Genomic DNA, 16173 nt, shown 5'->3' with positions numbered 1-16173 from the left:
CTCAAATTTTTTTTTATTAAGTGTTGAGCCGAGGATGTTCTGAGTCGTCTGACCTTATTGTGAAATAAGCAATTACAGTAAAAAATATTTTTTGGAATTTTTTAAATTTGCATAAAAGTTAACAAAGCGCAGAAATTAGAACTAATTTTTACTCTTGTTACGCTTATCGATAACGCTAGGGAAAATAGTACTTTATTTTATTATTGTTTATATAAAATTTAGCAGGTTAACATTCATAAAAAACGTCCAATTGATTGTTAATAAAGACTTTTTTGTTTAGTAAAATGTAATGAAACAACAAAGCCTCGAAGAACTCAGCTTCAAAAAGGAAAAAAGCGTCTTAATTTAAACAGTTAAAATGTGAATTTGTTATAAAGATTTAAGTAATTTCTACAACTTAATTTTACTTTTACAAATAGTAAGATTTTATAATCAATATAATTTAATGATTTGGCTACAAAGAAATATTTTAATATCTGAATAAAAATGTTTAAAATACAAAAAATGTCAACAAAAGAAAAGTATATTTTATATGCAAAACTATTTTTAGAAAACTTCATAAATGCATAGAATATATTATTACTTTTAATTGTAAGTAAGCTTAAAAAAGGACTTTGAAAAACTGAAATTTTATTTGCAGCTTATGCAAACCAGGTCATAGATTAAGTTATTAGTGGTCAATCTCTTTACAAAATAGTTTTTGTAAAACCTCAAAGTGGTAAATTGACCGAAATAAAACTTTAAACTTGAAACTTCTGACACAAATAACAACACTTATGACATAAGTAAAAAAAAAAAAAAGCATCGCAATAATTATTTAATTTTGCATAAACGATATTTAGTATTGATTTTTTTGTAACGAAAAAGTAGTATATAAATAGAAAATCTAAGAAATTGTGTTTCAAACTTAAAGTGTACAATTGTTTTTTAAGTTTTAATTATAAACATATATTAATCACAGTTTGTACATTTTAGAACATTTAAAGATTTTTTGTCAATTTAAAGCTGTTTAAATTTTTTTAAACTCTACAGTAGCATGATTTCTATTGCAGACATAAAACTGATATAGTAGAAAATAATGTTTACCTTAAAAATATATTTAAAATAAGAAGTGGTTACAAAAGTTTCATGTTAATCTAAAATACTTTAAACTATATTTTTTACAAAAAAGTCAATTTTATGATTTATCATATAGAAATAGTTATTTATTAATTACAAATAAGTAATTTTAATTTTTTTTAATGAACGGTGAAAAAAGTCACAGATTTATTAAAAAACTAGTAGACGTTAAACTTTTATAAAACTAAGTTTGTTTGTTTATTAACTTTAATTTTTTGTTTTGGAAACATTTGACTTTGTGTAGTTAAGTGCTAGTTAAAGTATGTTTTATCGTGTTTCAACTACAAAATACTACGCCGATTTCTTTTTGCAAGTTTTACGATATTTTGCGTAGGTAAAAATACTTAAATCAACTTTTGTGTTAGACTTTTTAGCAACGTTTTTACTAAAATTTAAACAAATTGTAAAAGTATTTGTTGTTTATATTAAAAAATTCAAATAAAGATGAAATCAATTATGAAAAACTCGCAAGCTGTCAACAAAGTTTTTCTTTCCCTCATACTTCTTACGTTTGGTTGGACTATAAGTTTTTCAGCTTATTTTGCTTTGGAAGGTTGGTAGTACTTGTAGTTTTGTAAAATTCTTAGTTCGTTTTTTTTTCAAAGCTGCCGAAACAAGTCTTGTCATTGTAACAAAATGACACTGTTGTGAGTATTTAGAAACACATTAGAAATTGTTGTTACCGAAAAAATTATTTGCTATCGATGTTATAACTAGTATTTTTTATTTCAATTTTAATTCTTGTGACAATTGTTTTAAATTTCAATTTTCAGGACTTCAAAGCAGCGTGAATCCGAACATCGGTTTAGTCTCCCTGAGTCTCATATACGGATCTTACTTTTTGTCCTCAACGCTGCTCCCCTCGTTCGTCTCCAGCAAGTTCAAGCCGCACCAGATACTGCCCTGCTGCCAAGTACTGTACTCGTTGTACACAGCAGGTTACAAGCTTCATCACTTTAACCCAATTTGTTTTTTACAAAAATCATACTCAGTTTGATAAGTTTTCCATTTAATATATCGTTTACGTTATTTGCATCTAAAAACGTACCTGGAAAACACTATTTTTATAAAGTCGCTATATTAACCTTTTCATCAAAACTATGATTAAAATCGACTTGTTTATGCAGCGAATTTCTATCCCGCGGCATGGACCCTGTACCCCAGCGCGGTTGTGATGGGAATTTCCGCGGGACCTTTCTGGGCCACGTCAAGAAGTTACGTGGCAAACCTTGCCAGAGTTCATGCAACTCACTCAGGGAAAGATTTCACGAAAGTTTCCGGACTTTACTTTGGCATTTTCTACATGATGCAGGTAATGTGTTTGTGTTGTTTAATAATTTTGTTAGTAGTTAAGCTTCAGAAATTACGTTTAGTTTGGATAATTTAATCTAGAGTATTTTTTTTTAAGTTTATTAAATTGAGTTATTTCAATATGTACCTAACTTAATTTTAAAATGCTATTTATAATTAGATCTATATATATTTTTTTAAATAATGCACAGTGTGCAAAAATTTAACTTTTTTAACTTTAGAAAATATATACGTTCCTAAATGTGCTGTACGCATCATATAACAAAGTTTAAGTGTAAATAATTTTACAATAAAAACAAAGCATCAAATTGTTATAAAGCTCGAACAATTTAAAAAATAAGTTTTCATAATAACCAACAAAAAATATATATGTGCATTGCAATATATAGATACAAACGTATCAACTTTGGCATATGTTGTGTTATAAAAATAGACTTTTGCAAAAAATAATTATGTACTGTTTGCATCTAAAAATATTTCCATAAAAGTTATTCCTTTAAAGTTGCTTGTTTCTATTTAATTCTAAGCATTCCAGTACTTAAACTTAACATTCTTTTCAAGATATTAATTAAGATTAAAACCACAATGCACGCTATAAGTTAATTTTCAAAAGTAAGATTTAGTAGTAAAACTAGCATACGTTAGTAAAAGTTTCTGAGTATTTTGGCATCAAAAGCAAGTTTTCGGAAAAATTTCACGTCAATGTCAACTTGATATATCAGACGTGGTATATTTTAAATATGAAAAACATCATGTAAACCGTACCGAAATATTTAAGACTTAAGCAAACTTTAACAACAACAAATTTCGTTTCTTTTGTTTATACGCTAGATATTTTATTTTACCAGTGCAAATTCGTCGGAATTCGAATATTATAAGCTTAAATAAAAACAAAATGTGCAAGCATTTTTTAGTTAATTTTTTGTTTCAATTTTATTTTACAATCACCATTAAAATATATTAAAAAAGATATTTTTTGAACTCATCATGAAATATTTTTAAGCAAGTTTAATAAACTTTAGGTTACAACTCTACTTTAATTAATTTTAATCTTTTAAAATGGATTTTAAGTTTAATCCGAAAAGCTTGGAGTTAAAAAAGTAAAAAAATAGCACGACTATTTTTCTTATGCGTTATTAGTTGTAAATGGTATGTAAGTAGTTTTTTTCTTTTTCTATATGCTTATGGAAAAGTATAAGTTTCTTCTTGAAAAAGACTCTTATGAATATAGAGTTGTGCAAGAAAATTAGTGTAACTATATTTTGTCTACTTTGATAAATCTACAACTTCTGTTTTTAAAACAGTTTAGTAGTTATTTACAAGTTTTAACTTTATATATATTTTTTTCTGTACACGAATTATTTTATATTATCAATATTCCATAGATTTAAAAGGGGTGGGCAAGATTTTTAGTCGGCGGACCAGATATGGAAAACTTCTAATTTTGGCGGGCCGTAGCATTTCAATTTTATTTGATTTACGAAAATTACTCAACTGTCAAACTTATTTTGTCAAAATACTAAATAACTAAAAAAATAACCAACTTTTTTTACTTTATCTAGTGTAAGTTTTAAATCTCCCGCAAGTTATACCTAATATCATTTTTTCTTCATTTCAAATTTTAGAATGTCTGAAGTTAATTTCTAAATTTTGTTTAGCGGGCCAAATTTACATGCTCGCGGGCCGAAGTTTTACCTTTTGTGGGCTGGATTTAACTTAAATTTGTAAACATTGGTGGACCGGTCATTTTCGTTCTGCGAGTCGTAAAGTCTAGATAAAAAACATGAAATTTCAATACCTTTATGTAATTTATAAAATACTGTTTGTAATTTCATTTATCGTTTTTATTCTAATAATAAAAAAGAAAGTTTAATTTTTAACAACCCAGCTAATTACAGGCGTCTCAAGTTATTGGTAACGCTATCATATGGTCAGTAAACGGAAGAGCACCTGTGAATAGCACGTTAGATGTTTATTCTAATAACTTGACTGACGGTTACAATGCTCAGTGGAAAAACGATTCAGAGTGTGGTTTGTTTCGTACAAACTCTGTAACTGAAGATGGTAGTCAAAATGAACTAGACTCTGGAAGTATAAACTATTTGGCATTAAGTATTTTTTTCGGTATGCAACTGTTTTCAGCTGTAGTTTTCTACTTTCTCTGTGACACAACAACATTTGAAGAAACACAACAACAAGTAAACTGCAAGGAAAATAGGTATATAATAATTTTAACTTTCGTTTTGTAAGAAAATTTATTTTATTTCTAAAGGACAAGCTCGCAACTAAAATAAAAAAAAAACCAAACAAAAAGACTAATTTACTTAATTGAAATCAAAGTGAAAAATGTCGTTATATTTCTTTTAACTTTATTCAAACTGGTATTTTTGAAAAATTTATGAGATTGTTTAAAAGGTAATGACATTTTCTAAACTATAGATAAAAGTTTAATTTTAAATAACATCTAACCAGATGAAACTTTTTAAACAGTTTTATCAGTTTTTTTAGATTTTTTCACCAATACTCTACTATTGAACAAAAAAATTAAAAACCATTTTTTTTTAATTTTCAGTTATTGTTAGTCAGGCGACTAGTAACATTTATTTTTTCTATACGTCTAACTTTTTAGATTAAAAGTTATCAACTAATAAATAAATAAAATAATATCACTATATATCTTCAGAATTTTTACCAAAACAATGTTTCCTTCGTTTAAACAACTAAAACATTAAGCATATTAACAAAACCTTATTCCAATAGAACTTGAAAAAAAAAACATTTATTTTCAGTGAACGGAGAGACGTGGAAAGCAGCTGTGCCAGGAAGCAACCCTCGCTGATCCGCGCCATGTTCAACCTGATGAACACGGACAAAACTTGCTTGCTGATGGTCATGCTGACCTTCCACCTGGGATTCTTGCATTCGACTTTCGTGGGCGACTTCACCAAAAGCTGGGCTTCCTGCGTCAAAGGTCGGGCGATTGAAAATTGTTTCTTATGAAAGTTTTTTTTTATTTGAAAATTAGGAGAAATAGACTAGAGTAAAAACGTTTGAAACCAAGCTTGGTATAGAGAAAGATTTTTTTTAAGTTTCAAGTTAAAACACATAAACAATATTTAATAAAAAATATTGGTATAATAAATTAATCTTAAAATATGTTTTTAATAAGCTGTTTATTAAAGATTAAGTGAAACTGTTTCTTATATTATATTTTTAAAATGTAGCAATGTTGGATTTAGTAAAATTTTTAAAGTTTTGATAAAGTTTGTTTGTAATGCAGTATTCAAAAGATATTTTTTGTTTCAAAAATAATATTAACCTTCAAACCAAAACTTTATTTACTTTTTAGTTTTTTTTGTTTTTTTTATACCAGTTTTAAAAATATTAATCGGTGTAATACCTTAGTAGCTTTTATAGTTTCCAAAAGTTTTACTAATTCAATGTTAAAATAACTTTTATAATACATAGTAAGTAAATGATTAAATTTTACTGTTCAGTTATTTTCAGTTAATAGTTAAAACAAAAGTTTAAAAAAATAAACTGGTTTTTAAGTTCATGTAAACTTAAAAAAAAACTTTGGACACATATAAGAAATAACTGGGTTTGTATAGCAACATCGCATGAAAGATTTTGATTAACTTGATTATACCGTGTAAAATTTCGAATGTTTACAAAGATATTTAAAAATATTTCAAATGTTTTAACAATCTTTTAGATTTCAAAGAATCGAGTATATATTACCACAATACTTTTATGAATTGGTCGACGTTGTAAAAAATTTTTTTTTTTTGTTTTTAATGAACTTAGTTTTCAAAAACAAGTAATTTAAAAATAATAATAACAAACTTTTATTTACCTCAGTGTGTCACACTTCAAAACTATGTTTAAATTTTTAGAAACAAATAAAAACTAAAACTTCATGTTTTTTTTATAAAGCTACAAACATTTTTAATAAATAGTAGGTTTAAAACCACAAAAATAACGCATGAAACATAAACAATAAAATAATTTCTAAACAAACGAGAACAGACACAAATACATTGATGTTTCACTTACAAATGTTCATCGTTCCTTGAAGTGTTGTACTGAAACTCAATTTTTTACCTCACTTTTCTCACAGGCGTGTCGTTCGTCCCGTTCCTGCTGATGAAGTACGGAGCGTCCTCCACCTGCGCCAGCTTCTCCGTCGGCTTCCTCATGAAGCGCTTCTCCGTCACCCGCCTCATCTACTTCTCCCTCCTCGTCGAAGTCCTCCTCTTCTCGACGTTGAAATTCGCGTGGACCCCAAACTCCGACGACCCGAACTGGTACTTCTCGGTGTACAGCGCCGGCTTCGGCCTGTGCATCGGCCTGGACAGGAGCCTGGTCTCGCAGGTGTACTCGGAGCTCTACTGCGGTGACACGGCCGCCGGCATGGCCCTGCTCGGGTCGGGCGAGGCGGTTTCCTCCTGTATCCTGTTCGGTTTGGGCGACGTTACATTTCCCCTGGTGAAAATTTGCCTCACCCTCTGTTTTGGGATTTTCGGCACTTTTCTGTATCACGCGGCCTGGAACATGAAGGAAGATGACAAAAGGTACTTCATTAAGAGCTGAGTGTGATTTATGCGCAGTGTTTCAGTTTTTTTTAGTTTGTATATGAAACTTAGCGAGTAGTACATGCTTTTAGTTAAAAAACTAATAAATCTTTTATGTAGCCGTTTTGGATTGAAGAAGAAGCTTTTTTTATTAGTTCTGAAAAATTTATTGCATGACCTGTATTAAAAGATCAGTTTTCATCCATAATAACAGTAGTTTACATTTTTATTTTCCAGCAGCACAATTTTCGACTGAAATTTAATAGAAATATTTTACTTTTGTTAGCGAAACAATGTATTCGATTAGTGACAACTAATATAACTTTTTTAAAAATGTTGTTTAAATAAACTTTTTATTTTTTATAATCATCTGTATAATTTGTAATTTTCATTTTGTCACTATCTTTATATGCTTAGTTTTATTTTCTTTTTACACACTTGTGACTATATTAAAAATTAATATAAGCTTATTTAAAATAATAAAACGAATTTTAACTAATACAACTAATAAAAAGTTTCAAAACTATAAATATCAACTATAATCGTAAACATTAAGCTGTTATTCTTTTTAAGTATTTTTGTTTTTATTGCATCTTTATTTGAACTATACAATAGTTATAACTTCTATAATTCATAATGTAAAAAACTAACACAATTAATTTAATTAGTATTTGTAGCAGAGTTACCCAAACTTGAGTACTAAATTACCCACATGGTAACATACTTCCAACTTTTCGTCACCTTAAACATTCATTTTATGGCTAGCTAGTTTTAAAGTGCAACTTAATCGTTTGTTTAAACACAATTTTTAGTAGCAACATTATCAATTATTTTAACTTTACCAAACAAAGATTTTTTAAACTGTTTAAACGTTTGTTTTTTTTTTGTTATAGTAACCCACAGTAGGCTGGCAAGTGGCCATTGACTATTTTCGCGACTAAAGAGTTAAAGCAAGATTTTTATTTAATTGTTTAGAGCGGGGTTTCGTCTTTTAAAAACTGGGTTTGTTTCTGTTCTGATTAAAGTATACTAAAAGTTATGTAAGCTTAAATGTAGCCAAAGTTTGCTTTTTTTAAGTTTAAAAAAACCTCGAAAAGTGCTTAAATTTTTGTCAAAATTAAGGTCTACATCTACTATTAAAAAACACCTTAAAAGCTATTATACAAATACTTTTTATTAAGTTTTTTCATTTCTTTGATTAAGTGTTAATTGAAAAAAGTCGAAATTCTTTGAATATTTAAATTTAAAAGTATATTATTTCTCATTTAAAAAATCTTCTATTCTTGCCGAAAAGTCATTGATGATTTCTGGCAATTTAGGGTATTCTTAAGGGTTAATTTTCTCAATTTGCCACCTTAGAACCAACATATTTTTTTTTAAATCATTTAGTGAAAATGACAAGAAATCTATATATAAATTTACAGACAAATCTATCATGTGAAATATAACAATTTTTTTTAGGTTTTTACAAGCGATATTTCTGTTAAAAAAATTGATATAATATCCTATCCCTGGTTTTTCACTATGACAAAAAAGACCATTTTGTATGTTCTAGAAGGTTCTTGATGTGTATAGATTCACTTACTTTTGTTTACAGATCATTTAAGCTCCAAGAATGATGAGAACAGTTAATGTTGGTCAAAACATGGTAGCTTAGCATATGTTTTAGTTATTGAAATAGTTTTTTTTTTACTTTTTTAGCAAATTTAAGGTTTTGTAGTACTGTTAATGAAGTTTTTATAGTAGTTTTTGTAAAAGTGATGTTTTTATTTATGATACAAGATAGCCAGAGTATTGCATCTTATTAAGACTATTATATTTTTTGTATATTTATCACTATAACTTATTTAAACCTAGCAGTAATATGGGTAGTTTAACTAACATCGAAATATACGAACTGTTCAAAAACCACAAACCACCATTTCAAACTAAGCCTAACTTTGACGCTGTTGCTGATGAAGTGGTAGACAAGCTTGAACTTCAAAATCTAGCAAATCTAAAGATTGGATTCGCTTTACACCAACTGCGCATACTGTTCTTGCACATAGTGCTGAACTAATTGAGCAAAACAACGGTAGAGGTTTGCTAAATTACACCGAAAGTGGATTGGAAGCTAACAACAAGTTTCTAAGACAGTACAGAATGAACTTTTCAAGGAAAACTTCTCAGTATGAAAATTAACAGACTGTTTAAATCGATTATGGGACAAGAGTGACTACGATGTTAACAACACTTTAGACATACTGAATTGCACTTATTGTAAAGAAGTTGGACATACTGCGCGAAGTTGTTTGCAGCTAAATGAAAAAATTTCATCATGTAGTTCAGAATAGGAAACATTATTACATATGCTTTATGCTACTGAATAGAGTGTTTTATTTATTTTAGAAACTTAATTTCAAAGAAGTTTTAAGAACTTACTGTTTACTTATATTTTCTAGTAAATTTAAAGTAATTTTTTATAATCACAGGCTAAATTATTTTGTTTTTTGCACTGTTTTGCAACGAATAAATGTTTTTATTGTTCAAAATGTTTACTTTTTTTTTCTTTTGATAAACTAGTACAAATGTAACATTATTAATAATACAAACTTTGATATACAAAGATCAGCCTTAAATTAAAAATAAACTGTATTTAGAGTATAGTTTCACCCGGCTTAATATTGAAAATTCATTCATATTTAAACTAAAATGGGAGTAAATGTGACTCTCTTGAGGTAGCCAGTTATTATTTTCTTTTTTTAAGTTTCTTTCTTTAAAGTTTCATTAGAAATTAAAATTTTAACTAATTTAAAAAAAAAAACAAACATTATTTTTATTGTAACATTAAGTGTAACTTTAAATTGTATTATAGTGCTTTTTATGACAGTTTTATGTCAATGGCCGCTTGATCCCCGTTTTCAGACCACTGTGTAACCTGCCAACTAGGTACGCCCTCCTGTACGATACGCACTTTTCAGCTGAAAAACGCAGTGTTCAAAATGCAATTTTGTTTTACTTTGAAATTAAAAAACTTTATAGTAGTAGTACAAAACTATTATTTTGAAATTAATTTTATTATATCAAATTTTAATAAACTTAAACTAAAGGAACCAAAAAATAGTTATAAGCTTATAGATTTTATATCAAATCTAATACTTAAAACAAATATGTTACAGTTTGTTCATTTAACGAAAATAATGAACAGTGCAATTTAATTTTGCATATCCCGTGATTAAAACGTAGGAATTAAAAGTACTTAAAATTTCATATAATATTTAGATGAAGAAAATAATAAACACTGAACAGTACGATTAGCATTTAGCCCAAGTCACCTGATATTGTGGTAACCATGATAAATACATATAAACAAAACAAGTAAAAAGAAATCTTGTTAAATTGTTAAGCACTCTTTCTTAAATCCATTACTGTTAATATTGACTATAGAAACCACAGTCTACTATGAGCAGCACACCATTTTATTCTTTACTGTTTTGTTTTCTACTAAGAAAACCAGTTAAAATGCAAAAAAAAAAAGATAAAAAGTAAGCTGGAGTAAAATTTATAACGTAAACTATATTTTCTTAATAAACACAGTTTAATAAAAGCATGACTAGTTTTTTTCATAAACCGTTATTTTTCTAAAATAGTAACTAAATACATGTATTATGTACTATGTAAATCATAAAGGTACAAGGAAATACAAGAAGAATAATAAAAACTTTGTTGGTAGAATATAAAAACAACTACAAGTATACAAACATATAAAACTTGTTTGTATTAGGCTTAATGTAGGTAAATAAAGACCGAAGTTCCTAAGTACGCACTGCCGCTTGGGTACGCACTTTTGTGCTGTGTTCAAATTGCGTACTTAGTTGGCAGATTACTAATCTTTATATATATAATTAATGAATACCTTTACTAAATCTTTAAGACTGTTGATAAATGCGAATTAGTAAATTACAACTGTTTTTTGAGCCTTATATCTATACTTAAATAATAATATATTTACTGAGCTTACAAAACTTATTTCAGTTCGAGATAAATTAAAAACCAAAATAATCTTCAACTGATTTTTATGCAAAAAAAAATTTTTACAAAAAACCTAAGCTACTAAGATTGTACTTAATATTAAATAAATTAGAATATACTTATATATACTAAAATTTTTCAATTAATTTTGATATCGTGATATATTCTTAAGAAGTATTACTGAATAAAGAGAAATCTTGACAACTGATATCTTTATTCATTTTTTTAAAAATAGAAGATGCACAAAAATTAAGATTAAAAGATTTTTTTTAACTTTCAAAGTAATTCACTTTTATGTATTTTGATAAAAGTTTAAAAAAGTTTAAATGCAGAAGTTTTTAAAAAGCTTCGATAAAAAATTATCATTAAAAGTTTTAGTTTGAAATTTAATTAGTTCAGTATAAAACTAGTTAGTTTTATATTCATTACTGTTATCTTGTTTGTTTTACTTTATGTTGTACTTTTTAGAAAAACTCAGCTTTTAGCAGGTTGTTTTCACTTTAAAGCAAAACATGGATGAATGTAGTTCTTTTTACATTATACAAAGTACAAAAGTAAGTTTATCTAAAGTCACAAAATTTGTATGTCTAACCTTTTTATGTTTTTTTTACGTAAAGCTAAGTTTAATACTGTCAGTTGTGCGTCGATTGTTTTGAATCGTTAAATTTATTCTAAGGTCGAAGACGATCAAGTTGATATAGAAAAGTATGAACGAAAAAATAAAGATATTTCACTTAGGTCAAAATAAGCGATTGTTTTTTTTTTTAATTTTCGTTTAAATTCGTCAAATTTCGAAAAAGTAGTTATAACTATTGATATTCAAATTTTGATTTAAAAAGTTTTTTTTGAAGCTCAGTTGTTTTTAACAAATATTTAGCTACTTAACCAAATGCTAACTAAATCTAAAAAGAAAAATAATCAACTTCGCTTGTCAAAAACAAATTTAAAACTAAAATTATTTTGTTTACACGATATACTACCACTAGATGTTTAACATAAGTAAACGTGTACAACTAAAAAGTTTTACAGTAGGTAGTACAACCAAAAGTAAAAAAAAAGGTAGAAACTAAAATCTCTGTCTGTGTTAATTCATTTAAAGCTGAATGATGTTTGTTTTCGACTACATCTAGGTTTTTTCATGACAATAGAGAATTTTCAAATTACCACTAAAAAAATAATGGCTTAAATATATTATTGCTGAAAATAGGAACTGACCTAAGATCAGGAGTATAAACTTTTAGTAGTATTATAAATTGAGAAAGTATTGAAAACTGACTTTAGAAAAAATAACACTTGTGTTTGGTTCAAAAAAAGCTAAAAATAATTTTAAAATAAACACATTTAGTCTGATGTAAAATATTATTTTATAAACTACAGAAATTTTTAAGTTTAAGGAAATATATACCTGCTTGTTTAACGTTATTTAAATTTATTGCTTTAATGTTTTATTATAGAATGTTAAAATAAATTAAAAGTTATTTGTAAACAAATGCATTTTTTTAGTTTTATATATATAAATACATTACCTCTACTATTTATAAATTAAAACTAAATTTTTAAAGTCGTAAGTTATTTTTTCATAGAAATAAATTCAAAAAAATTACCTTAAAGCTTTTAAAGATAGAAAACACAGGTGCTACAAAAAATAAAATTTGTAAAAATATGAAATACAAAATTTAAAAATATTTTTAAAGTATTATTTTTACAACAGTAACTATTTTAGCAAACTAGTTAAAAAAATAAGCTAGTATAATTGAACTTCGTATAAAATATAAATAGCTAGAAGTTAAAAAAGTACATGAAGGTAAAAATGTATTCTAACAATAATTTAATTTTAAATTCAGTGTGTGTATAAACAAGTTAAAGCTTGTTTTTCTATTAAGAGAGATTTTTAACTTAAAAACAAGTAATAAGTAATTAACAACTAGTTAGCACTTAGTTGAAGTACAAATAACAAAATAAACACAAACTAAACTAGACATACCTTAGTTTTGCTTATAGTTTTACTCTGGTATTAGCGACGCTATTTCGCATTGATTTACTTGACTCAAATTGATCTGTTTTGTATGTTTTTGTGCTTCATTTTCATTAATAAACTCAAAAAAATCTAACTACATATTGCAATAAAAGTGATAACGGAAATATATGAATAACAAAACTTTGATTCTGCAAAAACCTTCTAAGTTAAGACTAGTTTTAAAGTATTTAAGCTTGTCAGTTTGTACACAAACAGTCTTTGTATTTAGTTCTCAAAAGCTTATAAAAAAATAACAAAAAAAAATTATCATTTGATTTATAAGGGTTGATCGTTTATAATTTTTTTACTATGTAAAAATTGTTTATACTATATGTTTTAAATACCTAACTGAAATGAAGTTGAAATGAAAAATTTATTGTTTATATTTACCTTGAAAAATTCCTTATCAAATATGTTACTGCTTTTTTCAATTGTTTTTTTGAACGAGTTGAGAATATCGTCCAATATATCTCGGTTTCCACTACGATAGTTAGCGAAGTTTAATCCGATAAACCATATTTTTGAACTGAAAATGCTGTCAAAAATAATCGTTCTTTAGTTTAAAACAACTCGTTGTCTAAGTTTTGACATCTTTTTATTAGTTATATAAACCGTTAAAAATTATAGTCTAGCTAGTATAACTATATAATTATAAAAACAAAACTTTGCAATAAAAAAATTAACAATAGTTATATCTTTTTTAATTTTAAAACTATAGTTAATATTATAAATGAAAATATTTTTTGCATGGCTATAGTGATAAACTACATAAGTAGTTTAAGACTAAATTGCTTTTTTTGCTAAATAAAACTAAAACATAATCTTTACTAACTCTTCATTAGCTTTTTCTGTGTCATAGTTAATATGGATGTCCTTAAAAAGGTTTTTGTTTTCCATATTTCGGACTAACATAGTTAATTTAGGTTGTATATACTTTGTCCAGAAAGCAATATATTTATTTATCTTTTTAAATTAATAGCTTTAATAAATCATTGTTTTGTTATTTTACCTCTATTAAAAAACAAATAAAAAAATTTTAAGTAATTTTATTTTACACTTCAAACACAAGTATAAATACATTTTGTTTATAGAGTTAATATATAATAAACTTTGTAACTTGTTTAAACTTTAAATCTATGAATATAACATTTAAAAAAGCATCAAATAGTTTCCGATGGAAACAAACCATGTTATAAGTGAATTTTCTTGTTTAGCAGATGCTTTAATTACGACAAAATAAGAAAAGTGTTTGAAAAAACAATCTTTTTCAAACAGCGCTTCCCAAGTGCATTTCTTTTCCAAGATGCTTTTAGTTATTTGGTAACCTCGTTTAAATTCCTGAAGATATAATCAGTTTATCAAATAGATGAATGATTGGTTTTGTGTTATTAAAAAACAATATTTCTCTAATTAAACCTAATTGAGCTGAATGTCTAAACTAAATCTTAAGAACTGCTTAACTCGTAAGTCAATTGTTCAAAAAAACCACATTTTACTTTCATACAGGCGCTGCTTAGGTAAATTTGTTTAACGAAATTTTAAAAACAACGAGAGGCGATCAAAGTATATTTTACTGTACTTGCTATAAATCTGTCATTAAGCTAAATTTGAAACATACCTAGTAGTGTTTTTTTATTTTTTAGCAAGTACTTTAACAGACCTTCATTAACATTTTAAGCGACGACTTCGTCATAAACCTTGTAGTGTTTACGTATGGGTAAGTGGGAGTTATCACCGACATAACATCTTCCGAGTTTGGAGTCCAAATTTCAACTCCTAGATGTTCATCTTCTATGTCCATAAGTATGACGGGTTCGGACCAATTCCTTTTTTAATTGTTTGAAAATGCTTAAAAAATTCTAAAAGTATTTTTTAAGTTTAGCTCTGACCATACCAAATAAAGTTAAATAGCCTTTTAACGGATAGAGTAATTTTTAGATTTTACTTAAGCAATAATTTAAAAAAACTTCCGTACTTTTCAACACCTTTTCTTGATTTCATAAATCAAATATGTATGTAATCATTAAGTTAAATGTATGCTATATGTGTAATAAATAAGTTTAAAATGTTTATAAAGATACATGTACTTTTAGCATTAGTATTAAAAGTTAGGTACCAGTTATTATAATCAGTAAAGAACTGATGAATTAGGTGTGTAAAATCGTAGTTTGGATACTTTATGCAAATGTTAACAGCCAAGATGGCACATTGAATGCCCTCTAAATAGCCCAATTTGCATTTGTATATGTTTCTGTCTGTTTGAATAAACCATATTAAATTTATAAACTTCAAGTCTTTTTGTTAAAAAACACTATGAAAAAAATAGTATTTGTCTTTAAAGTTTTGATATGGTAACTTTGTTTTTTTTTTTTGTTTCTCAAGTAATGAAGTACTTAGTTTCAACATTCAAAGAACAAATGATAGTTATTTTTAGAAGAATCAAAGTATGTTCGGTTTTTGTATTCGTTTTTGTGTGTAACTATTCTTTAAATTTAGATAGAAAACTAATTTTTAAGTTTAAATTCTTGAAAAAAATTGTGAAAATAAGTGTAACTGTTTAATACAATAACGTACATTTTGTTTATACTTTTGTCATGCAAAATAAAAAATAAGTTATATTATCTGAAAAAATTTTAGAGGTAAATTTATCAAAGTAAAACTTATTGACATTTAAGTAATAATCTTGAACAAACTTTTAGCCCAAATTTTTATTGCTCTTAAAGTGTACTGAAAGTTTTGTAAATTTGGAGCTAAATTTATAATAGCTATCGTGTTTCTCAGACCACTTATACTTTTTAAGCAGTTCGTCTTCTTAATTTTCCTCAGTGTTTTAATGGTTACTATTTCATTAATTTCTGGCACTGTATCCATATCGAGTTGTGCAGATACAATATCCACCTGTAAATGTTTTCATGCTTAAGTAGTACTGTACAGCCATTTTGTTGCTTAAACTGTGTCTGTTTTGTGCTGCAATACTTTTTTTAAATAACGCTGATATTTATACTTAACTAAAATTACCCTAGTCTTAAGGAGCTATTAGCTTAAAATAAGGATACAAAAAGTTGGCAAATTGTTTATAAGCGGTTTTAGCTATCGGAGGGTTTAATTAGTAAGACTGATCAAACGGGGCCTAGTTAAAGG

At 26.6% G+C, this 16173-nt stretch overlaps 2 protein-coding genes across 2 annotated transcripts; one reads left to right on the top strand and one right to left on the bottom strand.

The window, feature by feature from the left end:
- Nucleotides 1–1575: 1575 nt before the first annotated feature.
- On the top strand, nt 1576–9063 carry LOC145844893 (protein unc-93 homolog A-like). The gene is made up of 8 exons (XM_082952313.1): nt 1576–1672; nt 1893–2057; nt 2247–2431; nt 4329–4461; nt 4573–4648; nt 5220–5401; nt 6551–7004; nt 8862–9063. The coding sequence occupies exons 1-8, from the start codon at nt 1576–1578 to the stop codon at nt 9061–9063; spliced, it is 1494 nt and encodes a 497-aa protein (XP_082808439.1).
- Nucleotides 9064–13018: 3955 nt separating this feature from the next.
- On the bottom strand, nt 13019–15903 carry LOC145844892 (poly(A) polymerase type 3-like). The gene is made up of 6 exons (XM_082952312.1): nt 15726–15903; nt 15149–15287; nt 14693–14858; nt 14306–14370; nt 13423–13513; nt 13019–13072 (listed from the first exon to the last, which is right to left on the bottom strand). Exons 1-6 carry the CDS (start codon nt 15901–15903, stop codon nt 13019–13021), a joined length of 693 nt encoding a protein of 230 aa, XP_082808438.1.
- Between the last annotated feature and the right edge of the window lie 270 nt (nt 15904–16173).

The sequence above is a fragment of the Thalia democratica genome, chromosome 9 (assembly GCF_965202585.1).
Source record: "Thalia democratica chromosome 9, ktThaDemo2.hap1.1, whole genome shotgun sequence".
NCBI lineage: Eukaryota > Metazoa > Chordata > Thaliacea > Salpida > Salpidae > Thalia > Thalia democratica.
This window is presented reverse-complemented; position numbering and strand designations above follow the sequence as displayed.